At 40.4% G+C, this 26,860-nt stretch overlaps 1 protein-coding gene across 2 annotated transcripts in view; it reads right to left on the bottom strand.

Moving 5' to 3' along the window:
- Window positions 1-240: 240 nt before the first annotated feature.
- Window positions 241-26,860, bottom strand: part of SPOP (speckle type BTB/POZ protein) — an 89,239-nt gene continuing 62,619 nt past the window's right edge. For both annotated transcript variants that reach the window (XM_055407599.2, XM_055407600.2), the window contains 9 exons: window positions 22,254-22,397; window positions 21,496-21,617; window positions 19,485-19,636; window positions 19,232-19,359; window positions 10,862-11,039; window positions 6,991-7,046; window positions 6,379-6,501; window positions 2,551-2,693; window positions 241-1,282 (listed from right to left, as the gene is read on the bottom strand). In XM_055407599.2, coding sequence (XP_055263574.1) covers window positions 1,138-1,282; window positions 2,551-2,693; window positions 6,379-6,501; window positions 6,991-7,046; window positions 10,862-11,039; window positions 19,232-19,359; window positions 19,485-19,636; window positions 21,496-21,617; window positions 22,254-22,331 — 1,125 coding nt within the window. In that variant the 5' untranslated portion in view covers window positions 22,332-22,397 and the 3' untranslated portion in view covers window positions 241-1,137. The remainder of the gene's footprint in view (window positions 1,283-2,550; window positions 2,694-6,378; window positions 6,502-6,990; window positions 7,047-10,861; window positions 11,040-19,231; window positions 19,360-19,484; window positions 19,637-21,495; window positions 21,618-22,253; window positions 22,398-26,860) is intronic.

Genomic DNA, 26,860 nt, shown 5'->3' with positions numbered 1-26,860 from the left:
CCACACAGTACAAAATAGTAATTATTTATATTTTCAAAAAGAAAAAAAAAATTAACATTTGGAAGTTCTCCCCTGCAGGAAGAGGGGTGAATTGGAAGGAACAGGACTGGCTCCTATGCAGGTGGCAAGTTAGGTACAAACAGCTGAGCAATCTTGGGCTGGGAGGTTTTTCACACAGCATTAATAATAAAATTTCCTTTTCTTTTCTCTTCTTTTTGCACTGTTATTGTTGTGTGTGTATTTGTGTTTTTTTTTTTTTTAGAAAAAGGAGTGGGGGAGACGAAATAAAATCAGAGAAAAATGCCAAAAAACATTTTCCACAATATCTAAAAACAGAGAACCATAGTTCTTGTCAAGACAGTATGAATTCTGGATAAACTATTTTTTCCAGTTTCAACACCAATAAAGATTTTTTTCCAAAAGCTACCACATCAGAACACTCATCTTCTAGATCAAATAATCTCCTTCCCCTTTCACTTCTGCTGGTCATTTTTCATCAAAGGATAACAGGACATATTCTGTTCTTGCAAACAATAAGTGCTAACCACAAGAGAGCTCTTCTGATAACTTGCATGGTAGTGAGGAGTCTTCACAAATATCCAAGTTTTAGCACAGCTGGATGGACTAAAATTTCTCTCAACATAAATACTACTGGAATCCACAAACTGATTTTTTGAGAAATTCTGCAAAAATCCTTTCTTCTTTCCTTTTCCCTTCTCTTAAAACTACATGTCCTTTTTAAGTTTTCTTTTTGCTCCAGGCACCTGACGATTTGTTCTGCTCAGTCAGATGCAGACAGGTTTCTCCAAAGTACCACCGCGGGGATGTCCTCAGGGCCAGCGCCTAAACTGAATCCCCACAGTATCAACCTTGGCCGGGCCAAAGGGGACACAGTGACGCAGCAACAGGGTTTTCATTAGGTTGAACAGCCCCGAGTCTTGGGCCCTTCCCTCCCCCCACCCCCATTTCCCCCAAGTTTATTTAGTGCTGTATTAAAAGTCTGGGGCCACGATGCAGTCTTTTCCCCCCACAACAGAGTAAAAGCTCCACAGATTGCGCTGTCTACCTGGTGGTCAGTGGCAGCCATGATGGCTGCTGCTTCTGGAAAATAAATGGAGTCTTACAACAGGCAGGATCTTAGGACTGCTTCAGGCGCTTGCGTGGGGGTCCCAGAAAGGGACACTGTGCTGAAGCCAGAGAGCGGTACGCCTCAGCCACCAAATGGGGATGTGACACCACCATTGACTTCCACCCGGAGGTCTCCAAGACATCTGAAGCATGGCTAGGAGAAATGTGAAAGATGGGTTACCAAAGAAGCACACGAAGGATGAGCTAAAGAGCCACCTAGAGAGCCCAGTTTCCCAGGGTTTGCTGTCTGGGTGTCAGTGCAAGACACACTCAGACAGAACCCTTAACATGCAGGAGAATTTGCATGTTAGACAACAGGTAGACAGGTGACCAGGTTACGGCTCTTGTAAGTCTGAAAACCAGAACTTTGCGCCACTATATTCTCAATTACAAAAGATGAAATGTTCTTCAGGCTTTTCTCTAAATCATCAAGGCTCTTTATATTCCTTGGTGATGCTGATAAAGAGCAGGAGTTCTCTGGGTCAGACAGCACTGAGTTTCCATCTGACTTTACCATTTACTAGTCCCATAACCACAAAGCAGAGCACAGCCTGGTGCTTATTTGATTATTGAAAAAGAGAGGCCAATTCTCACACTTTGTTGAATAGTTAACATCTAAAAAGCACCAAGGAAGTGTCCAGTACAGAGTGAGCACACAGGATAAGGAACATTTTGCCTCTACTGGTAACTCCTTCAAAACAGTCCTTCAGCCTTACAGAACATCTTTCCTTGTTTCAGGGCATTTTCTGTGTTAAATAATGTTTACTCATCTACCCTGCAACCTCTTAGACCTGTCTTACTCCAGTATGGCTATTGTGGGGGCTTCTCTTCTTGGGGTTTTTTCCCCAACTTTTGCCCGCCATCAGGCAAAGCAGTAGAACATATCTCACTGAGAATTACTTCCCACTGAGAAAGTAATATGGAAAGGTCACTTGTCATTTAGGAAGAAGGAACAGATGTACTGGAATGGATACTTCTTTCTCAAAACAGTATTCCACAACCTCATCTCCTAATTATGTTTTCTCTTTTCCCCATTCTGCAGTCGACCACTGGACACTCTTACTAACTCATAAAAATCCACTTCTGTTCTCCCAGAGATCTGCAAGTCTTTTTGTAATTAGCTGGTGAGTGTGAAGTAAAGATGCTATTGCTTTGGGGACAAAGGTTTTTCAGACCAGCGAGTTCTCATTTTCATCAATTCTCATCCTGCAAGGTAGCAAAACACTTCACTTACCAATCAGATTAGACTGATGAAAGCAAAACCATTTTTCACACTGTCAAGTTGAAGGAAAAGATAGACACTCTCTACTTACTCCTGAAAGCTTAGTTAGCCATCTGTTTCACTCACCAATTCAAAGTCTTTCTTTTTCATTTGCTAGCTAACCCAACTATCCTGAAAGAACTTTGAAGATGGCAACTCACTAGTTGATGAAATCCACTGCCTGAGTTTTCAACTGATCTGCACTGTGGAGGTCAGCCAGGATGAGAATTTCTGCGGCGTTCTCCACGGAGAGATTACTGCAGAGGGCATCCTCACACATGACCTTTAAACGCTCCAAGGCGTACTGTAAAACACAAGCGTGCTGTTGTCAGAACAGGAAAGGCTCTGGGCTGATTGCTACTGAAGTAGTTTTCTTCAACCATACCATCACGTAACTGGATACCTGAATAAAATTCCACAGATCATGAAAAGGCAATTATAAAACATAACCATACGCTGAAGGCTGAAATGAAGATGGCTAAAATAACTTGCAGAGCTGCCACTCAAGTTCTAAACTCTATTAGAAAAATAGCAATATGGGTCTATGCAATAGACCCACATCTTCAAGTTTTCCTTTATCCTGACTACGATTAAAGTCTCTCTTAAACAATCACACCTACCCTTACAATGAGGCATTTCTCTGCTTCAAGTCAACAGGGACATTACATTTTAAATTTCTGCGATCCTTTTATTTAGAGCTAGACTAGGGTGCAGCACAGCCCTTTCTACTTAAGTATTGTCACCAGCCCAGCAGGATATCGGGCTGTGAAAAGGAGCCCTGTGGGGACTTTTACCAGCATCTCTGCCGGTAGTTGTTCCTGAGTGTCAACCAAAGGCCTCCTTTTCAATAGAAAAGGATAAATGGAGCCCTATTTTATTGGGATTGAGGTTAAGATTCTGAGGGTAGAAGAACAAAGCAACAGAGAACCTGGATCTAGTTTCAGTCTTAAAAACTTCCTATTTTTCAAGTAAAGGGTAAAGTAAATGTTCTAGAAATGAAGGTCTAGGTTAATATTGGGCACATCTAATCTACTTGATTTGTTTGATGCAACTGTACTGCTTGCTCTCAAATATATCATGAACTTACTAAGGAACTTCAGGGCAAAGAGGGAAGACAGGGGAAAAAGGAGGCACAAAATAAAATTGTCACTAATTAGTTCACAGGAGAATGATTTGGTCTGAGGGTATCCACAGTCTCTGTACAGGTCTCATTTTGAGGGCCTCAGAACTCAATGACACAATATTCCTCTGGGCTGAATCATGACAATCAAACCAGGACAATTTTATTTTTATGAGTTCTGGGTGAGGAGGCATATCTGCCGGCACTGTGATCTCCTGCAGCAAAAACAGAATTTTATTGGTTTGGTTTTGGTGCAGCTTTAATTTCTTATATTTGAGTAACTGGAAAACAGTTTCCATGGAAAACAGGAATGACACTAGACAAGGAAGAAATTAGGTTGCCATTTTTGTTTTAGAAGACTGGAAAAAACTAAATATTCAGTCTTCACTCAGGGCTGCAAAGAATAGTCATCTTATCCTTTTTCTCAATATATTCTTTTAAAAGGACTTTTGCTGTGAATAGCTCTGATCCCTACTGCATAATTAGACAAAAGTAGCCATTTTTGTTCCTTGGGGACAGTTTTTTTTTCTTAATTATGCTTCTGAAAAACCTGCCTAATGGCAGTACTTACCCGAGAGGTTGAAATTTTGTCTCCCAGGCCTGGGCAATGTGTTTTGTTTTGTTTTTGGTCTAATTACACATGTCCCCAGGAGACTGGAAAAGCTCAGAAGAAGCTGTTTTAGTCACTTGGGTAAATTCTAGATGTTTAGATCCTTCCGTGAAAATTTTCTTACTCTGTTTTCCTGAAGCTCACAAGGAGGTGTAAAGGTAAAAATGTCTTAAAATAAGCTTAGAGCAAAGATTATCTTATCTAATGCGAAATTCTGAAAGGAACTTGAAAAACGAACTCTTCAGTTACTTCTCATTCATAAACTTAAAGCGCTGCTGTGATTCAACTGCTTTTCTGACACTGCACTGAAAACACCACCTTGGAATGTCAGTTCTGGCTGACCCCACGCTCGCTATCCTTACAGCAGGTTCCCAGTAGGCTCTCCGGCTGAGGAGCAGGAATGACAGCCCAGGGACACAGCTGTCTAAACCTGGCTCTGAGAATGTACAACTCTTGGTACTTCTGTCTAAAAACTTGACCTTGTGATACTACTCATCTTTACAGGAGCTGGATAATGGGAGGGGTAAACGCCTGGTATGTATAAGCACGAGTGACTGCTTCACCGAAAATCAGAGGGCAGGGAATTCCTTGGTGGTCCAGTGGCTAGGACTCCGAGCTCTCAGGATGTGCCCAGTATTAACCTAGATGTTCACTTCTAAAACATTTATTTATACCCTCACCCAGAACTCTTTCTGAGGTCCTGGGTTCAAAATCTGATTGGGGAACTAAAATCCCACAAACGGAGTGGTGTGGCCAAAAAACTTAGAGGGCAAAGGAGGCATAATCATTATAAACTCAGTTTATGAAAAGCACCCGTTTGGGCCATGTATTTTACTTTCCCAGACCTCACAGCGAATGTTTTCTTTCTGCTTCCACTGAAAGCCAAGTTTTCTCTGATTAGAACTGAGCTAGACTGGAAGGGTACAGGATGTTTGCAAATGCCTAATCATACTTAAGAAAGTTTTGCAAGTTGATAAAAGAATACAGTTATTATTCAATCCTCTCCACTGGAGGCACTGATTGGGTTTATATGCCTCATCCTCTATAAACACAGCAAAAAGATGATCAGTAAAGATAAAACCACCACTGTAAACACATTTTCCTCAGGGGTGCATAGGGAGGAGGAAGGAGATGACTCCCCTGAGTGAATCCTGGGAAGGCTCTAGTGCCTTCAGGTCAGAGACAGCTGGGACCCTCAGGTAGCTGCTGCAGCAGCAGGGCAGGAAAAGGAGGAACTTCCAGCAGAGAACCATCTCTCTCACAGAGTCTACTGCTGACTGGGCTTATGCCCTTTAACACTCTCACCTCAACTGCTCCCCAACAGAAGAAAAGTTTCCACAGGATAAATAGCAATTGTTTCCCCCATCCAATCCCCCCATTTCCTCAGACTACAGGGTCTTGGTCACTGCTCTCTCTGGCGTATCTACACAATGAAAGTCAGTTTCCCAAACTGTGATTTGGGGAACACTAATCCCTGGAAGTGATCCTTGAGAAAAGTGATTCTGGGTTAATGAAATTGGAGAAATTTGTTTACCGTATTCTTTTTTAGAAAATGCACAGTGCACACTAACATACTAAAGGTTCTGAGAAATGTGGTTGTAAAAGAGCAACACAAAAACCCCAGTTTGACTTAAGAGTTTCATTAACCTTTTCCCCCCTCAATCTTGGGAATCACCTGCCTGTTGTTTTAGTAATCACTCATTAAGGCTAAGATCTACATTATTATTTTCACACTTTTACATTTCTCAAATCAAAATGTGTCTCACAATCAAAGTGTTTGTTTATGGTAGAAGTATCTCTCTTACAATTTTGAATATATTTCAATAACTTCTTAGGGAAAAGCTGCAAATGACCAGAACACTATGTAAAAGTTATTCTCTTACTGACAAAGCTTAAGTAAAAGTTAATGAACTTGAAAACATTTTTGTAAACTACAAAGCCAAATCATAAATCCAAATGTTAGTCTGAATCTTTCAAATCACTGAGTTAAATTTGAGATGGGCAAGAGAAGAGAGGTAAACCTCACTTCTTTTCCATAGTGAGGGTGACCATACAATTTACCATTAAAAGGAGGACACTTTCGAAAATAAAAAGGGTGCTATCGATAACTGTGGGAACACAAGTATGAACCAGGATTGTTCTGACCAAACTAAGATATATGCTCATCCTGCCCACAAAGCAACATAAAAGCCCAGTCACGAAGCTCAAGAGGTCATGGAAACTCCCAGTCTTGTTATTATTTTCCTATTCTCATCTCACCTTGTCAGCAGCTGCCAGCAAATCATCAGCCATTTTGTCGAGGTTTGGAGCCTTCCCCGTGTAAATGAAGCACATCATTTCCTTAAAAACTTCAGGCTCCACATCATTGATTTCAACCCGATTCTATGCCAAAAAATTAAAAATGAGAAACATTCCAACAGAACAAAATTCCTAAACAATCGTCATGACTTTAAGTTCTGAGGAAGAGAGGAGTTAATATCATTTTAAATCTAACATCAACAGAAATTCCTCTTTGCTCTATTTGATTGTTAACAGCCTTTTCTGCCATCTTATGTACCACCTTTGCTTTCTCAAATACACAGCAAGACAACTATATCTTAGATTTTTCACGTTTCCTTTCAAAACACGTGCCTAATACTCCAACTCAAGACTATCTGAATGATCTGCTTGTAACAGTGAGTCTGCTTTACCCAGAATGCTTCCAGACCACCTCTCTCTGCTTTTAGAAATTGTCTGTTCAGGGTACTGTACTCCATTTTAATCACATAATGAGAAAAAAAAAAAAAAGGAAAATAAATCTGCTTCCAAACTGGGAAATAATCTGATTCTAGCCACCTAGCTAAAGAGACATATTTCTATCCTGTTACATACCTTTTTGCTTTCCTCCATTTCATGTTCAAACATGGCACTAAAAACTGGAGAACGAGCTACAAAGGGAAAGGAAAACAGACACAGATACGGTTATCACACCAAAATCTCTTAGCTCATCTGTTATGAAGGAGAGATCTTTTCTTTATCTGCCGTGTGAAGTGGCTTGCAGGATCTTAGTTCCCCAACCGGGACTGAACCCGGGCCCAAAGCAGTGAAAGCATCAAGTCTAACCACTGGACAGCCACAGAACTCCAGGAAAACAGACCATTTTCTTTTCTATCCCACTGCTACAGAAATGGTCTTTTATATTAATTATGCCAGAACTATAAAATTCCTTTCTTTTTATGTCAATGAGTGAATAATTATACATAGGGGAAAAATAATAATATAATAATACATAGGGGAAAAAAAGAAACACTCCCTTCAAAGTAATTTATTAGCTCCACTCCAACTATGATATTTCAAGGAGATTACTCAAATCACCTACGTTAGATGACAAGGATACCCTCTGGGTAGATCTGGGGCTCAAACAGAAGGCCCCTCCTGGTCTAAGCAGGGTGTCCTGACATCTACGTTGTTGTCTGGAACAGTGATACCCACTCTCTCCACTTCCAGGGTCCACAGAGCAAGGAGGTCAAGAACAGGCCTAAAAGGCATTCATTAGCTACATGAAGTACAGACTAATTTATGGCTGTTCCTTAAAGCCATGCATTATCAATAGAGATTATCACCCAAAAAGGTGAAAACCATCTCAGGTACCACAGTCATTTATGGTCCTTCAGATCTTAACCCAACAGGACAGAATCTTATTCCTTAATGTCTCTTAATGTTTTCCTCAGGGGTGGGAATCACAAAGAAAGGTTCAGAAACAGTGTTCTAAACAGTGTGAACTGATCCCTCTAGACATCTCTGCTTTGGACACTTCCTCTTTATTAAAAGCACCAGCCCTTTAGCCTTCAGCTTCTGTATATATTTATATAGTGCCTCACAGTACTACATATATATACACGCACACACATATATGTGTGTGCGTGTATATATATAAAAAATACCATGCCCATTCTAGTCTAATGAACACTATGAAAAATAAGTAAATGCAATTTCAAGCATGAGAGTAATAAAATGGTTGGGAACTCAAATTTTATCATGTTGTCCAATAAATCAAGGATTTTGGTGAAAGTTGAGACTATCAATCTCTACCTGAGAAGGAACAGATGAAATATAGGAGTTTCAGCTAACAGATACCCAGAACTTTTACCTAATTTATGCCAGAAAAGACTAATTTTAAATTTGCCATTTTCTAACCATATAATCTTAACCCTCTGAACCTCAGTATTTTAATCTAACTCCAAAAGAATATCAATTCTCACTGTTCTTATCTCTGAAAGGTTATAGACTATATGGTACTATATATAAATACATCACAGAAGCTGAAGACTAAGGGTTGGTGCTTTCTGGAAGGGTCCAAAGCCAAGAGATGCCTATAGGGATCAATGGATAGACAGAAACTGATGTTAAATCACCTAGGGAGATTAAGTAGAGTGAAAAGAGAACTAAGGCAGACCTTTAGGGAATAACAATATTTAAAGGGTGGGTGAAGAGGAAGGTCACACAATAGAAGTAGCCAGAGTGCCAGCAAGAGAAACCAGGAGTCAAACAATACATAAACTAAAGAGTTCCTCAAATTTAGGAATCAGCAGGTCAATATGACTTTGGAAAACTGCTTTCGTGGCATGCAGGTGAACTGAGGATAAGTGGGAAGAAAGAGTCGAGAGAGGTAATATGCTAACTCAAGAAACTTAGCTCTGAAATATTTAACTTATATGCAGAGTACATCATGAGGAACGCTGGGCTGGAAGAAGCACAAGCTGGAATCAAGATTGCTGGGAGAAATATCAATAACCTCAGATATGCAGATGACACCACCCTTATGGCAGAAAGTGAAGAGGAACTCAAAGGCCTCTTGATGAAAATGAAAGAGGAGAGTGAAAAGGTCGGCTTGAAGCTCAACATTCAGAAAACGAAGATCATGGCATCTGGTCCCATCACTTCATGGGAAATAGATGGGGAAACAGTGGAAACAGTATCAGACTTTATTTTTTTGGACTCCAAAATCACTGCAGATGCTGATTGCAGCCAGGAAATTAAAAGATGCTTACTCCTTGGAAGGAAAGTTATGACCAACCTAGATAGCATATTAAAAAGCAGAGACATTACTTTGCCAACCAAGGTCCGTCTAGTCAAGGCTATGGTTTTTCCCGTGGTCATGTATGGATGTGAGAGTTGGACTGTGAAGAAAGCTGATCGCCGAAGAATTGATGCTTTTGAACTGTGGTGTTGGAGAAGACTCTTGAGAGTCCCATGGATTGCAAGGAGATCCAACCAGTCCATTCTAAAGGAGATCAATCCTGGGTGTTCATTGGAAGGACTGATGCTAAAGCTCAAACTCCAATACTTTGGCCACCTCATGTGATGAGTTGACTTACTGGAAAAGACTCTGATGCTGGGAGGGATTGGGGGTGGGAGGAGACGGGGACGACTGAGAATGAGATGGCTGGATGGCATCACCGACTCGATGGACATGAGTTTGAGTGAACTCCGGGAGTTGGTGATGGACAGGGAGGCCTGACGTGCTGTGATTCATGGGTTTGCAAAGAGTCGGACACGACTGAGCGACTGAACTGAACTGAACTGAGAGGGAGAAGCTTGAGCATGCTTTAGCCTGAGGGCAAACAGGCAATAGGAGAAAGAGATGACGAAGATATCAGATAACAAGGGTGTAACTGGCAGAGTAAGGCTTCTGAGAAGGCAGCGTATGAAACAGAACAGCGGCAGAAAGTACAGTTTGCTTTGGACACAAAGAACTCCTCCTCCACTGAGAATGCAGAGAAAATGCAGGTAAGGTGAGAGCCAAGAGCCAAGAGATACAAGCCTCAATTTTCTCCTGGAAGAAGTAGCAAGATCATTTTTCAGGAGGTGAAGATTAAAGGAGAGTGGTAAAGGTCTGAAGTGTCTATTGTTGAGAAAAAAAAAGGGAGCTGACTAATATCTGTAGAAAGAGGTCCTGGCAGTAATGAGGGTCTGGCTGAGTGTGGAGACACTAACATAAGCGTTAATGACTTCCTTTAGCAATTCTCAGTAACATTCAGTTGAGAGGGGGAACAGTAGGATGGTTAGATTGAGCCAGACTGAGGTTTTGCCAGGTGTGCATTTCAGAATGACAAGGCTGGGGGTCTTGGTAAGAAATCTGTTGCCTGAAGGTTCATGTGATTTCCTCTCACATATTTTGGCCTGAATATAAGTTTGAAAGTTATGCTTCCCTGTGAGGTAAAGGCCATCAGTCCGCTTTATCAGTTCCCTCCTGGGAGTCAGTCTTTCCGGTCTTAAAGACCAAGGGCCTATTATTAGAACAAGACCTGATCTTCCGTGTCACTGGCAACATTCTCATTCTTCTACTGTTCGTATGGAAGAGACAGCTAAAACCTCCAGGGCTGGGGACTTGGCTATGTGGTGGTTTAGTCCTGAGTCCAGAATCTTCTCCATTACATCCTAAGTCCCTGTCTAGGGGCTAATACTTGCTCTTAACCAGTGTTTGGACATCGAACCTCGAGGTGTAAAGGCATCTAATACACATCATCATCCATTCCTTGAAAATGGAGGTTTAAGTCCACTACAGAGAGAAAAGCGAGGTAGCATTTTTATGGAAAGTCTTTTTGGTTTTGACAACTAATGTCACCACAATATAAAAATATGTTTAGCTGAAGTTTTTCTGTACTAGTTCAAAAAGTTTAAGTTATTCAAAAGGTGATTATGCAGTCTACTGTTTTTCCCTGTTTAACCAAAACGAAACTCCCCATGAATAAATACCGACCTGCTAAGATAGCTTTGTGAGCCTGGAATTCCTGGCCAGCAACACACAAACAACAGTCTGTGAACCGGGAGTTCTCCCACAGTCCTCCCAACTCATCTGCCAACCGGCACTCGGGAACCTTCACCATATTCATGGTATTCTGGCCAGAAATGTTGACGGAATCTTGTACCACACTCACCTATGGAAGACAAGAAAACACAGTCCAAAGCTTTTATTACCAGGAATTTTCGTCCCAGCAGGAGAAGAGATGACTTTCACCTTGCTGTTGCAGTACATTTAGAAAATAAATAAAAGTTCAGTCATATTCTCTTGGTTTTTAATCAAGGATTTATCCTCTTGATCAAGTAGTTCTAAACTATCACAATCATACTATCCTACAACATCTCAGGACAATGAGGAGAGAGCCCCACAAACTTCTCTCTCTTCCAAACGTCTCATAAGCTCTGCATTCCCTGCCCTGAATGTGTGTTAATCGCTCAGTCGTGTCCTACTCTTTGCAACTCCATGGACTGTAGCTTCCAGGCTTCTCTGTTTATGGGATTCTCCAGGCAAGAATACTGGAGTGGCTTGCCATTTCCTTCTCCAGGGGATCTTCTCAACCCAGGGATTGAACCCTCGTCTCCCGCATTGCAGGCGGATTCTTTACCATCTGAGCCAACAGGGAAGTACCTGGTCAAATCACCACAGGGAAAAAATAGAAAAAAATGTTAAGCCTTAAATATTTACCTTATTTTCCCTAAGCAAAAGGTTAAATACAAAGAACTCCTATAGAAACTCCCATTTAAACTCTCTAGAGAAAAGAAACTTATAACCCTAAAAGCACTTCACTTATTTCAGTTAGGTCTAGAACATAAACATAAAATACAGCTTCTATTTGTGTTGCCGTTCAGCTGCTAAGTCATGTCTGAGTCTTTGCAACCCCATGAACTGCAGCAAACCAGGCTCCTCCGTCCTCCACCATCTCCTCAAGTTTGCTCATATTCATGTCTGTTGAGTCTGTGATGCGATCTAACCATCTCATCCTCTGTTGCCCCCTTCTTCTTCGGCCTTGTATCTTTCCCAGTATCAGAGTCCTTTCCAGTGAGTGGGCTCTTTGCATCAGGTGGCCAAAGTATTGGTGCTTAGGCATCAGTCCTTCCAATGAATATTCAGGGTTGATTTCCTTTAGGATTGACTAGTTTGACCTCCATGAAGTCCACAGGATTCTCAAGAGTCTTCTCCAGTACCACAAATCAAAAGCATCAATTCTTTGGTGCTCAGCCTTCTTTATGGTCCAGCTCTCACACAGGGCATAGTAAATAACTGGTATATCCACACCAAAGTTAGGTTAATGAACAGGACTGAGCTTGGAAAATCTTGGGTAGTGATAACTGGGTAGGTATCCCACATCATTTACACGCTTACTCAGTCATTTGTGACAATGACACATAAGGTGATTGGCTCCAGCTGCTGCTGCTAAGTCACTTCAGTCATGTCTGACTCTGTGTGACCCCATAGACGGAAGCCCACCAGGCTCCCCTGTCCCTGGGATTCTCCAGGCAAGAACACTGGAGTGGGTTGCCATTTCCTTCTCCAATGTGTGAAAGTGAAAAGTCAAAGTGAAGTCGCTCAGTCGTGTCCGACCCTTAGTGACCCCACGGACTGCAGCCTACCAGGATCCTCCATCCATGGGATTTTCTAGGCAAGAGTACTGGAGTGGCTTGCCACTGCCTTCTCCGTGGCTCCAGCTAGGCATGTTTTTATAGCTCTGGGACAGAATGATGATGAGTTGACAGAGAAATCCAACTGGCCACTTGGCTTCAGTAGCAGCCATGTTTTAACTGTTTGGTCTAAAGAATCTAAAACCCTGGTACTTCTTAGATAGGTCAATGAAACTCAGATAAATGTGTTAGAATACAAAATACAAGGACTGAGGCTTCCCTGATGGTCCAGTGGTTAAGAATCTGCCGTGCAATGCAGGGAAAGCAGGTTCAATCCCTGGTCAAGGAACTAAGATCAACACGCCACAGAGCAACCAGGCCCGCATGCCACAACTACAGAGACCATGTGCCGCGATGAAAGATCCTGTGTGTCACAGCTAAGACTACACAAAGGCAAATTAATTAACTTAAAAAACCACAGGAATTTATAAACCATATAAAACATCATAAAATAAGTGTAAATTTCCAAGCTGAAGAGACCCAACAGATCTCAGTCTTCTGCCTGACAACCCTAGCTATGCTTCCTCTCCTACAGCATATTAGGTTAGAAATGTTAAAAAGTAGAATTCACAAACCTTGAGAATCAGCTCCCCACTCTTGCTATTCCTATGAGTTAGATGAGAAAGACAGCTAAGGAACATCCTAAATGACTCAAATTTCTTTTAACCTTCAAGATGCAAGTCATCCTTTAAATGCAATCATAAACCCAGAGATGGTGACGCCCTATCTAAATGACTGATGGCTGTTCTGCATAAGAGTGAGATGTTTACTCTCAGGTCAAGAAGTTATATTCATTTGTTTCCAACTAGCTGTTATGGTCCTGAACAATGAAGCAGCTGAGTTAGTCAATTATGAATGTGCTCAGCATTAGTAGCACATTTATCAGAGCCAGAAGACAATATTATCTTAACAGACCAGGACCCAACACAAACCACCCCACAGAGATCGTCCCGTGTCTGATCTCTAATCTGGTTCAGCAACTTTCTCTTATTAACATCCTTACTTCTTGGATACAATATTAACACCAAAAGTAGAAGCAGACTATTTCCAGTTTTAGCTTCAAAATACTGCTGATTTAAAAATGAACAAACAAAACACCAAGGACATGCCCAGTTAAATCCAACTTCCTCATGAGGAAAGGCAGGAATCTTATGGGATGGCCAATGAAAGGAACGGAGAATACATCTGGCACTGGGCTCCTAAGCTTGAATTAAACCAGTCTGACAGGAGCCCAAAGTCATCAACACTTGATGGCAGTTTACTAGACTGGGTAAAATGAACTGGCAAGAGCTAAGCTGATTTTCAAACTATGGTTACCAGTGGTCTCTGTGCTGGTTACATGTGTACCTGATGAGTGGGGCCCAAAGACAGTGACTCCTCTCACTGGAGTAATTCCTCTTTCTAGACACAGACAGGAACACAGCAGGAAGGAGAATGTACCTTTACTGTCTGAGCCAGACTTGTTCTGCAGATATATGGATGCCTGGAGTCTCTAGAGCTCTGAATGTCTGGCACCTCTTACCAATATTAAATACGCTTAATTAAAAATAAATTTTAAATGGCATTCACAAATGAGTCTTCAGAGCCCAAACTTTTAACTTGGAAAGGGATTGTTTTCCTCTGCAAATGATGACACTAAAATGATACCATTTTGAGAAAAACTAAAGATTTTTTTTTTAATGTTTATAAAGTTGACTATGGAGACTCATTCAGAATTGCAGCTGTGAAGATGACGTGACAGTGACATTTATGTCGTCTTAGACATGACTGCATGAAAATGTCTCAGGAAGGCTCTATAACCCTCTTAAATTTCAAGTTGTAAAAGGGCCTCACTTTTAAAGTCAATTCTTTTCCTTAAAAAAGAAAATTTCATGAAAGATTATGTCATTTCTTATATATTTTGTCCAAACACAGAAAGTTAAGGTAAAAAATACTGGAAATACATTTTTAACTTCCATATAATTAAAACAATCTAGAAAAATAAACAGACTATATATAGATTGTTTATAGCAGCAGCTGACTCTTTGCCAACAAAGGTCCCTATAATCAAAGTTGTGGTTTTTCCAAAAGTCACGTATAGATGTGAGAGTTGGACCATAAAGAAGGCTAAGCACCAAAGAACTGATGCTTTCAAACTGTGGTGCTGGAGAAGACTCTTGAGAGTCCCTTAGACAGCAAGGAGACCAAACCATTCAATCCTTAAGGAAATCAACTCTGAATATTCACTGGAAGGACTGATATAATATCTGAAGCTTCAATACTTTGGCAACCTGATGCAAAGAGCCAACTCGCTGGGAAAGATTGAGGGCAAGAGGAGAAGGGGGTGACAGAGGATGAGATGGTTGGATGGCATCACCAACTAAACAGACATGAGTCTGAAAAAAATCCAGGAGATAGTGAAGGATAGGAAAGCCTGGTGTGCTGCAGGCCATGGGGGTCACAAAGAGTTGGACACGACTTAGTGACTGAACAACAACATAGCAGCAGCACTACTTCTAATCAAAAGACTAGCAACAATCTAAATGTCTATCAGTAAGAGAATAAACAAACCAATGAGATGGTGTGTGAATATACAACAAAATACTGCACAGCATTAAAATCAATGAACTATAGCTACATTCACAATGTAAATAAATCTCAGAAACATAATGTGAAAATAGCAGGTCCTAGATGACTACATACATCCTGAGACCATCTTCATAAAGCTCAAAAACAAGCAAACCTAAACAATATATTGTTCAGGCATACAAATAATAAACAATGGAATGATTAATTAAAAAGAGCTATTTATTATCATTGTCTGAGTAGGGAGACAACAGTACTAAGGGATAGGGGAGAAGCATATATAAATCGGTTCTAAGTTACTGGGGGAAATGTTGGGTTGGGTAGTAGATTTACTACATTATCATGTTTTATAACCTATAATGAGAGTACACATTAAATCACCATTTTTGTAGGTCAAGAACAATCAATTATTATTAGCATTTTCTGTCAACTAATATATACAAATAACCCATTAACAAATAGGAAAAGAAAAAATAGACCAACATATTTAAACTTTGGCAAAAATACATATTCCCAGGCTTTGAAGAGATAGTCTGTTAAGGAAAGAGACATTTTAATAATTAACTAGTACCTAGATATTTCATATGGTATTTAATATTTAAACTTTACTTACAACATTATAAACAGGCACTGGAATCTTCTACCTGTCAAAGGCATATACAATGAAGATGGAATACACGGATCTTTACTGCTAACAGCTACTTGTTTTCAGTATAAATAAAGAGGATCAACAAAAGTCAAGCATCTCCAGTAGATTTTCTGTGGTCCAAATTATTAAAGAGAAAACTAAAAGTGTAAAGCTTTCATGAGTCTTTCATTACCAAAGAAAATTTGGTACAGCCCATGTTTCCTAGGGTGAATGGTGTTCAGTTCCACTTTAGTGTACCACAGCAGACTAGAGATGGAAAGTGGAGAGCTGCTACCAATTTGCTGCACAATGTCAGGAAAAATTACCTAACCTCCCTAGGCACTGCTTCTCTCCCCAATAACATAAAATGAATCGAAAAGAACTAACCCAGCTCAAAGGACTGTGATAAAAGACAATTGAGGGAATGTGTTAACTAAGCAGTACCAACTTGGAAAAATCACCACATTTCCTAACAGTAAGAAAGAAAGATCAATAAGAACCGAAAGTGAACCCAGTGTGGCACATTACAAACAAGACTACCCATTCGGCATTTTTCAGTTTCATTAACGGTTATACAGTTATACGGAAATATAGCCCAAGCACACAAATGTGTGATTCTGTCTTTCACCTTAGGATTCCCTCTTGTGGCCTCTGGGAACAGATAAAAAATATTCACAAAACAACTGTAATTATTACATCAGGACAGGACAGAAGTACCTGGGCCAAAAACTGGGTAAGGAATAGAACAGTGGAGTACTCATAATCTAAATTTGTATGTGGACATCAACTTCATAAAGGCCTCTAAATTATAAGAAAATATAACTAAACCAATAATGAATAAAATATAAATATGAACAAAATAAACTTTTTAATAAATATTCCATTGATAGAAGGGAGCAAAGGTCAAAGGGACAGAATTTTCACCAAAGGATGATCTAGCTCTGAAATCCACTAAGAACTCAGATGAGCTGCAGACATTTTTAAAACCCACACATCCAACACACACCCCTACGCAACTGTCTTGCAGTGCTGAACACTACTAAGTCCACAGAGAGTCTTGGAACAGAAACGAGTCTCACTAGGCACAAGCCCAAGAACGAGAAGCAACACTCAGCACCTGTGGCCAACAGAGAAGTGTGAGAGGAACAGATGGCACACCTGGTCCGATGGTAAGAAACCGATGGCATCAGCAGAACCCAGCCAGACGTTTCCCTGTTCAACATCTCCTCATTTCCAAAGTGTCATCTCACTTCCCTTCTAAGTCAGTAAGGCATTTCTAAACTTAACCACAGAATTTCTCCTAAGAGAATTTCACATGGGGAAGCAAAGAGAGAGCGCCTCAGACTCAACCACAGGATGAGAAACTGCCAAGTGAGGGCAGGTCAACTGGTCTCCAAATCAAGAATGTCAATACAAGGGCTGAAGCAGATGGAATGGATCTGGGTTGGGTGAGGTGCAGGGGAGAGCACGTAAGAAAACGCTGGACGCACTGTAGACTTAAAAATGTGGTAATAACGGTTCTGGTATTGCCTAAGACACCAGATGCATTATTTAGAGGTGATTTACTTCAGAGAATAGTTCAAAGATTGGCTTTCATTTCCAACAGAAATTAGAATCCACTATTTTAAATTTTTTCTGAAATACAGCATCTCTAAGGTGTGTGAAGAAAGCTGATCGCCGAAGAATTGATGCTTTTGAACTGTGGTGTTGGAGAAGACTCTTGAGAGTCCCTTGTATCGCCAGGAGATCCAACCAGTCCATTCTAAAGGAGATCAATCCTGGGTGTTCACTGGAAGGATTGATGCTAAAGCTGAAACTCCAATACTTTGGCCACCTCATGGAATGAGTTGACTCACTGGAAAAGACTCTGATGCTGGGAAAGGTTGGAGGTGGGAGGAGAAGGGGACGACCGAGAATGAGATGGCTGGATGGCATCACCGACTCGATGGACATGAGTTTGAGTGAACTCCGGGAGTTGGTGATGGACAGGGAGGCCTGGTGTGCTGTGATTCATGGGGTCGCGGAGAGTTGGACACGACTGAGCGACTGAACTGAACTGAACTGAAGGTGGGTGAATAGTCAATTGCTAGTTTGTTTATATAACATTCAGTCTCACAGAAAACCACCCAATTGTTCTTGCTTTCATTTCTCCACTTGGGCAACCAAGTATGATCTGTAACTACTTGGATTTATGTAGAATTGAAATTCCAAGATAAAAAATAACTGCAACATTTTATAAAAAATAACTGAAACATGTTATGTATTTTTATAAACACCTTCACTCTAGTAATTTCTTATTTCCTTTTTTCACTTAGCAATTAAAAAGGAGAAAAGGTAGCTATTATGCAAACTATATTTTATGTATTCAGTGTAGTATTTTAGTAAACTATACCTCCCAGGTTTACTAATCATCGGCAACTCTATGAAAATGTTCATTGAGCTGTGACTTGGAAAAGAAGCCAGCTACTGCTGGTCAGGCCTCTTCTACAACAGGGCAAGACTCCTTAGGGACACCTTCCCCACTGCACAGGTGGTAACATGCTATGCCTTTGGAGCTATTGTTAATGTTAACTCGCAATGTGGGCCTATTATTTGACAGAATACACTGTCATTCGAGAAACTTGCCTGCACCCTCCCCATGAAAGCACAGGAGACATTCTCTTGGTGATGTTGATCAGGAATCAGGTCCTTGACCACACAATGTACAAGGAACACAAACATCCCAGATGACTAGAGGTTTTATTCGGTTCTTACACTGTAAGCTTATTAGCATTTATAAACGCATTATTAACAGCATGAAATGACCAATTAGTATACACTCATTAAAAAAAAAACCATTTTCCAACTCACTCTCAAGGAATTTTATTTCTAGGCTTCTCCTATAAACCTGAAAAAGGCTCTTTAGGTCACTGGGGATCTTAGAAGGCTTCTCTTAAATGACTACAGATAATCCTCTTCACTAACAATGACTTAGCTTTATATAACCTCCACTCAAAAAAATGGTTCTTACCTTCCTATTTGACAACTCCCTCAGCAAGACAAACCAGAGACACTCAACAACCGATAAAAGTCATCTAGTTCAAAGAGCAGAAAAGAAAGTGCTCTATCGAACACATGTGGACCTCATATTCAAGGAGGAGCCAGAAAGCTCAAGGAACAAATACACTTATCCAGTTGCTAGTCATTCTCCTCAGTGTAAAGTAACAGTTCTTCCAAATGCTTTCTGAAAAATTTTGCAATGAAAAGCCAGAATCATGACCCAAGATAGTACATACATAACGTTTGTTTTTAAGGATAGTAACAAGTGGAAAACTGAGCTGCCCAACAACCTTGAAAACACGGCACAGCTTTCAGTCAGTCACGTAAATAATATTCATGCAGCACCACTCCATGTGGGGATTTTCTCACTCTCCATCCTTGATAACCATACATCAGGTCTGAGAACTGCTACTCTCACAGCAGGGTAAAAGGACTCACCTCACAGAAGAGGGTAAGCTTGTCATCAGGAAGAAGCCCATTGGCCTCATCCAAGAGAAAATCTCTACGGATGAATTTTTTGAATCCCCAGTCTTTCCCCTGCACAAACCTATATGCCCGTTGACTCTCTGGAGTGAAAAAAAAAAAAAGTTATATTTAGGGTTACTCAAAAAAAGATCAAATCAAATCCACAACTTGTCAATGTACACAGTTGCTGGATGTGAAAACAGAGTCGAACAAAGATAACATTTACCCATAGCTTTGGTTTCTTCTCCCTTAGCATTCAGGATGGAGAATTTGAATTTTGCTCGAACTTCACTCTTTGGACAGCTGACGAGTAACAGGTAAAGTGACAGGTAATCTTTGCTTTCTTCATCTAGTCCTTTTGGGTTTACCCGCAAACACCTGCCCAAAACAGAAGGAAAAAAAAAGTCAACATCCATGTTTGTAGGCTCATGAAGTGATAGGAGGCAACTAGAACATAAGAATCAACAGGAGATGTTAAAAAACAAACCCAGGCCCCATAGCAGGATAAATGACTACTTAGAAATCACTTTTCTAGAGCAACTTGAGGTACCTTTTAAAAAGTAAACAATAAAGGGAATCTTAGAATCTGACAACACATCCCTTGCGTATTCGCCTCTTTCCTCATAATCTCCCAAATCACTTTCTCCCCCTAAAATATTTTAAAATTCAGTTGAATCTCAATCTATTTTAATCCTCAATCTCAGGAAAAGCAGCCCCTTATTTTTTTGGGACTGTAGTGAAACGAGGAGAAAAAAAGTCAGTGAGCCTTTCAACACCAATTTGGGAGAGAAAAAGAACTCTAGAGAAATAAGTAATCTTTTATAGATATTTTATCAATCTGGCGATTATACTCTAAGATTAAAAAAGAAGAGGCAATATGGAGGAAGCACAGACAAAGGTAAACTTCCATTATGCGGGGCAGAGTTCCAAGTCAAACTTCCTAAGTAGAGTTAGCGATGCCAATCTGTTACCAATGGATCAAAACAAAATTCAGACAGAATTTAACAGGTTCAACTCAGTTAACTTCTAAATGTCATTAGCTGAACTGCATGTGGTTCAGACACTGTTTTACCACGTATAACACATAGGCCATATGCATCCTTAGGCCTTGCCAGTATTATGACATCTCTCTCAAACAGGTGGCCCAATTCACCGCTTCTCTGTAAAGTACAAACGCCATAGACATCACAACACATTGTGCTAAAGATGTGGATTTAAATACAATGCCTAAGAATGCTTAAACACAATGCCTAAGAATTCTCTCAGTAATTCACTACTTAACATACATAGCCAACAACTACTAAATGAATGGAAAGTCACTGAACTCTTCAGTGGGTTAACAGAGGTCAAAATGGTGGTTCACAGATATGTATTCTGGTCTTCGTAGAGTACATGGTTGTATACATAAGCGCCTGCTGCTCCTCAAGAGAAGACACGGTTTGGAAGGGAATGACCCACCCTGCCAGATCCCATTTCCCTTGCCACAGGGATCAACTGAGGGAACCTAGATCTAAACCAATCAGTGCACATCTGACACATTCTTGGCCACACAGTTCAGAGAAAGTTTAAAGACTGTTGGATGGTAGTGGAAGATGCCCATTGATGCCCAGTCAACTTTCAACCACAAGGGAAGCTAATCTTGAGATGTCAAACAGTGTGGAGAGCAGGGCAGAGCAGAGAGCACTGGGGTCCTTAACCTAACCATTGGGCTGGCTCTTGGATCAAATTACTTTAAAAGATATCCTATACCCTGGGCATTCCAGTTACACGTAAATAAACCTTTGTTTAAAAACAGGCAATCTAAAATTCAAGAGCTATTACATTATAAAATCTAGATTTTCTGTTTTTCTTGAAAAATCAGAGAATCTGGCAATGGTCAGACCTTATTCACATGTGGCTATAGTCAGGGGGAGCTGTAACCACCACTTCTTTTAGGACACAAACTAGTTTGCAAAGTGGTCAACATTCACACCAGGTACAGATATTATTTACAATACTGGCCCTCTTAACTCACTGACTTTACAGCCATTTGAACTTGCTGACCCCGATACACTCCCCGAGCTAATTGAACAAACATACAGTGAGCATCTGTTATGTATCAGACACTGGGGAATAAATAAAGAACAAAACAAAGTCCCTGCCATCAAGGATCTTATGTTCCAGTCAGTCTTCCATGAAGCCAAGCAAAACAGACAACTTTTAGAAAAATTTTTACAGCTAAATGTATTCTTCCTCACCATTTCAGTTTATCATTGGCTCCTGATGAAAAGGTTGAACTTTTAATGACTTCACCCATTTCCTCCCGGCAAAAGCTAAAGTTATTGATGGTCCACATGTAGGAGAATTTCACTACTTTGATCTGTTGATAGAAAACCAGCAAGTAATTAATTATATGGGAAGTGAGCAACCTGAAAAACAGGCTGGAGATCAGATAATTTCCCCCTCCCTCCCTTTGCATAATCCCATAGGAAGACAGCACTGTTCGGCCAGCATAGAGGCTCAGCCTTTTCCATCCCTCATCTACATTTTAAGAAATCTCACAGTTATCAACCGCTTCCACTGCTTTTCTTTTCAGTTTCTGAGAAATACTGGATGGAAAGTAAGAAATGCACAGACAATGTTGGGAAAGCATGTGATTAAGCCACACCTAAAATGAACCTCTGCTCAGAGCAGTGTTTAATGATTTAGATATTGATACCACTGCCTGGGGTTGCAAATCGCAAACCTAGTTTCCCCTTGAGTTGCCCAACTAAGTCACACATTACCATCGAGGAAGATGTAGAGAGTAGATCTAGTTTCAAAGATTCCCCTCCTTCAACCTCCTGTGAAAAACAGCGGCCTAGGCCAATCAGATTCCTCGTAGAAAACCAAGGAATGGAAAGCTGACATGTACTTTATCTATTTGACATGTATGACTCAGAGAAAGCAGGAAAGCCAACACAGAAAAGAAACCTGATTCCTTCTGTCCACCAATATCCTCCCAAGAAGCACCTACCTGTGTGTAGCACCAGCTCTCAGCTACAGGGCCACTCGACATTTCTGCCGGAGGTGGAGGACTTGGAACCCTTGACATCGCCAGTTTGAAGGTTAAACAAGATTTTCGAAGTCAGGGGACAAAAACTTCTATTGTTTCTTCACCCTGGTTGATGCAAGAAGCAAGAGAATTTTATTAGCATACTATCCTACTACTTCCATTTGACCTTCCAGAGACTGGAGACTTTGTCTCCTGCCTGGAATGCTTTACCGTTATCATTCAAATGACTCCTTAGCATTCAATGTTAACCTCAGAGAACATCACCTAACCTAAGGCAGTCTCCTCATCACAAAGATATAATCCTATTTTAATTTTCTGCACAAAACTAATTTAATTAATTATATAACTTATATATAATTTATATAATTATAAGATAATTAACATTATCTTACCAAATGAATTTACTCAAAGGGTACTTAAAGTAGGGGCTTCCTTGATGGCTCAACAGGTAAATATGCCAGGAATGCAGGAGACACAGAAGGAAATGGCAACCCACTCCAGTATTTTTGCCTAGAAAATCCCATGGACAGAGGAGCCTGGTGGGCTACAGACCATGGGGTCACAGAGTCGGACACGACTGAGAGACTTCCTAAAGAGGAGACAGCATGGTGAGCACCACACACAGGTTTACTATTGGCTCCTTCCCGTGGGGGTACAAATACTTCGAAAGGAAAACAACTGTGTTACCTTTCCAACTACTGTCTTGTCTTCTACACTTCAGTGCAAACTTATTAATAAGAATAGTCCTTGGGAGGGAGGTTCACAATGAGGGGACCTATGCAAACCTATGGCTGATTTATGTTGATATATGGCAGAAACCAACACAGCACTGTCAAGCAATTATCCTCCAATTAAAAATAAATTTAAAAAGAAAAGAATAGTCTTCTATTTCTTAACCCATTGTTAGCTGCTCTCTCGAAGGGCAACATTTACCCCTGTCTTAGATGTGTTCCTTTCTATGTAGCATTAACAATCTCTCATTACACTTCACCAGTATATGATTTTCCAGATTCTTCTCCTTGCCTTCTCTGTTTTCTGATCATTCCTCAATATCTTTTATTGGATTCTCTTACTTCATTGCTGTTCCCATGGTTTAATATTGAATCATTTTCTCAAACTACACTATCTTTTGTGGTAATTTTATCCACAACAGTGTCAAATTTCTGTTTTTATAGAAATGTTTCCCACATCTGCAACTCTGACCTCTCTCATCATAAGCCTCAGACCATTCCTAAATAATTGCTACACATCTCAAAACAGGGTGTCCCAGTAGCAAACCAAATCCAACTCAAAATTCTCCCCTTCAGGGTATTTCTAAACATAAAAGACATTAAAAACAGTGGTGAATACAATTTTTAAGTACTATGAACAAAGCCAAAAACAAACAAAGGTTACAATACATGGCTCAAAGAGTTAACTGTATTAATATAAGAAGTGATACATATAGAAAACGATAAAACACTGGTGAAAGAAATCAGAGAGGACACTAATAGATGGAGAAATATACCGTGTTCATGGATTGGAAGAATAAATATTGTGAAAATGAATATATTACCCAAAGTAATTTATAGGTTCAATGCAATCCCTATCAAGCTACGAACGGTACTTTTCACAGAGCTAGAACAAATAATTTCACAATTTGTATGGAAATACAAAAAACCTCGAATAGCCAAAGCAATCTTGAGAAAGAAGAATGGAACTAGGGGAATCAACCTGCTGGACTTCAGGCTCTACTACAAAGCCACAGTCATCAAGACAGTATGGTACTGGCATAAAGACAGAAATATAGATCAATGGAACAAAACAGAAAGCCCAGAGATAAATCCATGCACCTATGGACACCTTATCTTTGACAAAGGAGGCAAGAATATTCAATGGAGAAAAGACAATCTTTTTAACAAGTGGTGCTGGGAAAACTGGTCAACCACTTGTAAAAGAATGAAACTAGAACACTCCCTAACACCATACACAAAAATAAACACAAAATGGATTAAAGATCTAAATGTAAGACCAGAAACTATAAAACTCCTAGAGGAGAACATAGGTAAAACACTCTGACATAAATCACAGCAGGATCCTCCATGACCCACCTCCCAGAATATTGGAAATAAAAGCAAAAATAAACAAATGGGACCTAATTAAAATTAAAAGCTTCTGCACAGCAAAGGTAACTATAAGCAAGGTGAAAAGACAGCCTTCAGAATGGGAAAAAATAATAGCAAATGAAATAACTGACAAAGAATTAATCTCCAAAATAGACAAGCAGCTCCTGCAGCTCAATTCCAGAAAAATAAACGACCCAATCAAAAAATGGGCCAAAGAACTAAACAGATATTTCTCTAAAGAAGACATAAAGATGGCTAACAAACACATGAAAAGATGCTCAACATCACTTATTATCAGAGAAATGCAAATCAAAATCACAATGAGGTACCATTTTACACCAGTCAGAATGGCTGCTATCCAAAAGTCTACAAGCAATAAATGCTGGAGAGGGTGTGGAGAAAAGGGAACCCTCTTACACTGTTGGTGGGAATGAAAAATAGTACAACCACGATGGAGAACAGTGTGGAGATTCCTTAAAAAACTGGAAATAGAACTGCCATACGACCCAGCAATCGCACTCCTAGGCATACACACCGAGGAAACCAGAATTGAAAGAGACACATGAACTCCAATGTTCATCGCAGCACTGTTTATTATAGCCAGGACATGGAAGCAACCTAGATGTCCATCTGCAGACGAATGGATAAGAAAGCTGTGGTACACATACACAATGGAGTTTTACTCAGCCATTAAAAAGAATATATTTGAATCAGTTCTAATGAGGTGGATGAAACTGGAGCCTATTATACAGAGTGACGTAAGTCAGAAAGAAAAACACCAATACAGTATACTAATGCATATATATGGAATTTAGAAAGATGATAACGATAACCCTGTATATGAGACAGCAAAAGAGATACAGATGTACAGAACAGTCTTTTGGACTCTGTGGGAGAGGGCGAGGGTGGGATGATTTGGGAGAATGGCACTGAAACATGTATATTATCATATGTGAAATGAATTGCCAGTCCAGGTTCGATGCATGATACAGGATGCTCAGGGCTGGTGTACTGGGATGAACCAGAGGGATGGGATGGGGAGAGAGGTGGGAGGGGGGTTCAAGATGGGGAACACATGTACACCCAGGGCAGATTCATGTCAATGTATGGCAAAACCAATACAATAATGTAAAGTAATTAGCCTCCAATTAAAATAAATAAATTAAAAAAAAGAAGTAATACATAAATTGTTTCTACAAAATAAATAAGAAAAAGACCAACTATCCTATAAAAATACCGGCCACAAAAAGTAAATAAAATAGATCTTATTAGGAAACAATGTCAGACTTTATTTTTTTGGGCTCCAAAATCACTGCAGATGCTGATTGCAGCCAGGAAATTAAAACACGCTTACTCCTTGGAAGGAAAGTTATGACCAACCTTGATAATATATTAAAAAGCAGAGATATTACTTTGCCAACAAAGGTCCGTCTAGTCAAGGCTATGGTTTTTCCCGTGGTCATGTATGGATGTGAGAGTTGGACTGCGAAGAAAGCTGATTGCCGAAGAATTGATGCTTTTGAACTGTGGTGTTGGAGAAGACTCTTGAGAGTCCCTTGTACCGCAAGGAGATCCAACCAGTCCATTCTAAGGGAGATCGATCCTGGGTGTTCATTGGAGGGACTGATGCTGAAGCTGAAACTGCAATACTTTGGCCACCTCATGCGACGAGTTGACTTACTGGAAAAGACTCTGATGCTGGGAAAGGTTGGGGGTGGGAGGAGAAGGGGACGACTGAGAATGAGATGGCTGGATGGCATCACCGACTCTGTGGACATGAGTTTGAGTGAACTCCGGGAGTTGGTGATGGACAGGGAGGCCTGGCGTGCTGTGATTCATGGGGTTGCGGAGAGTGGGACACGACTGAGCGACTGAACTGAACTGATAAAACATTGTATACCTGTCAGGTGTGGAATGGGTCCAAGAATTTCTGTTTGTAACAAGTCTGGACATGGAACAACAGAATGGTTCCAAATAGGGGAAGGAGTATGTCAAGACTGTACACTGTCAGCCTGCTTATTTAGCTTATATGCAGAGTACATCATGAGAAACGCTGGGCTGGATGAAGCACAAGCTGGAATCAAGACTGCTGGAAGAAATATCAATAACCTCAGATATGCAGATGACACCACCCTTATGGCAGAAAGTGAAGAAGAACTAAAGAGCCTCTTGATGAAAGAGAAAGAGGAGAGTGAAAAAGTTGGCTTAAAGCTCAACATTCAGAAAACTAAGATCATGGCATTTGGTCCCATCACTTCATGGCAAACAGATGGGGAAACAGTGGCTGACTTTATTTTTTGGGGTTTCAAAATCACTGCACATGGTGACTGCAGCCATGAAATTAAAAGACGCTTACTCCTTGGATGGAAAGTTATGACCAACCTAGACAGCATATTAAAAAGCAGAGACATTACTTTGCCAACAAAGGTCCGTCTAGTCAAAGCTATGGTTTTTCCAGTAGTC

The sequence above is a fragment of the Moschus berezovskii genome, chromosome 20 (genome assembly GCF_049115385.1).
Source record: "Moschus berezovskii isolate FMDL1 chromosome 20, NW_MosBer_1.0, whole genome shotgun sequence".
Classification (NCBI taxonomy): domain Eukaryota; kingdom Metazoa; phylum Chordata; class Mammalia; order Artiodactyla; family Moschidae; genus Moschus; species Moschus berezovskii.
The sequence above is the reverse complement of the archived record's forward strand: the minus strand, read 5'-3'. Positions and strand labels throughout refer to the sequence as shown.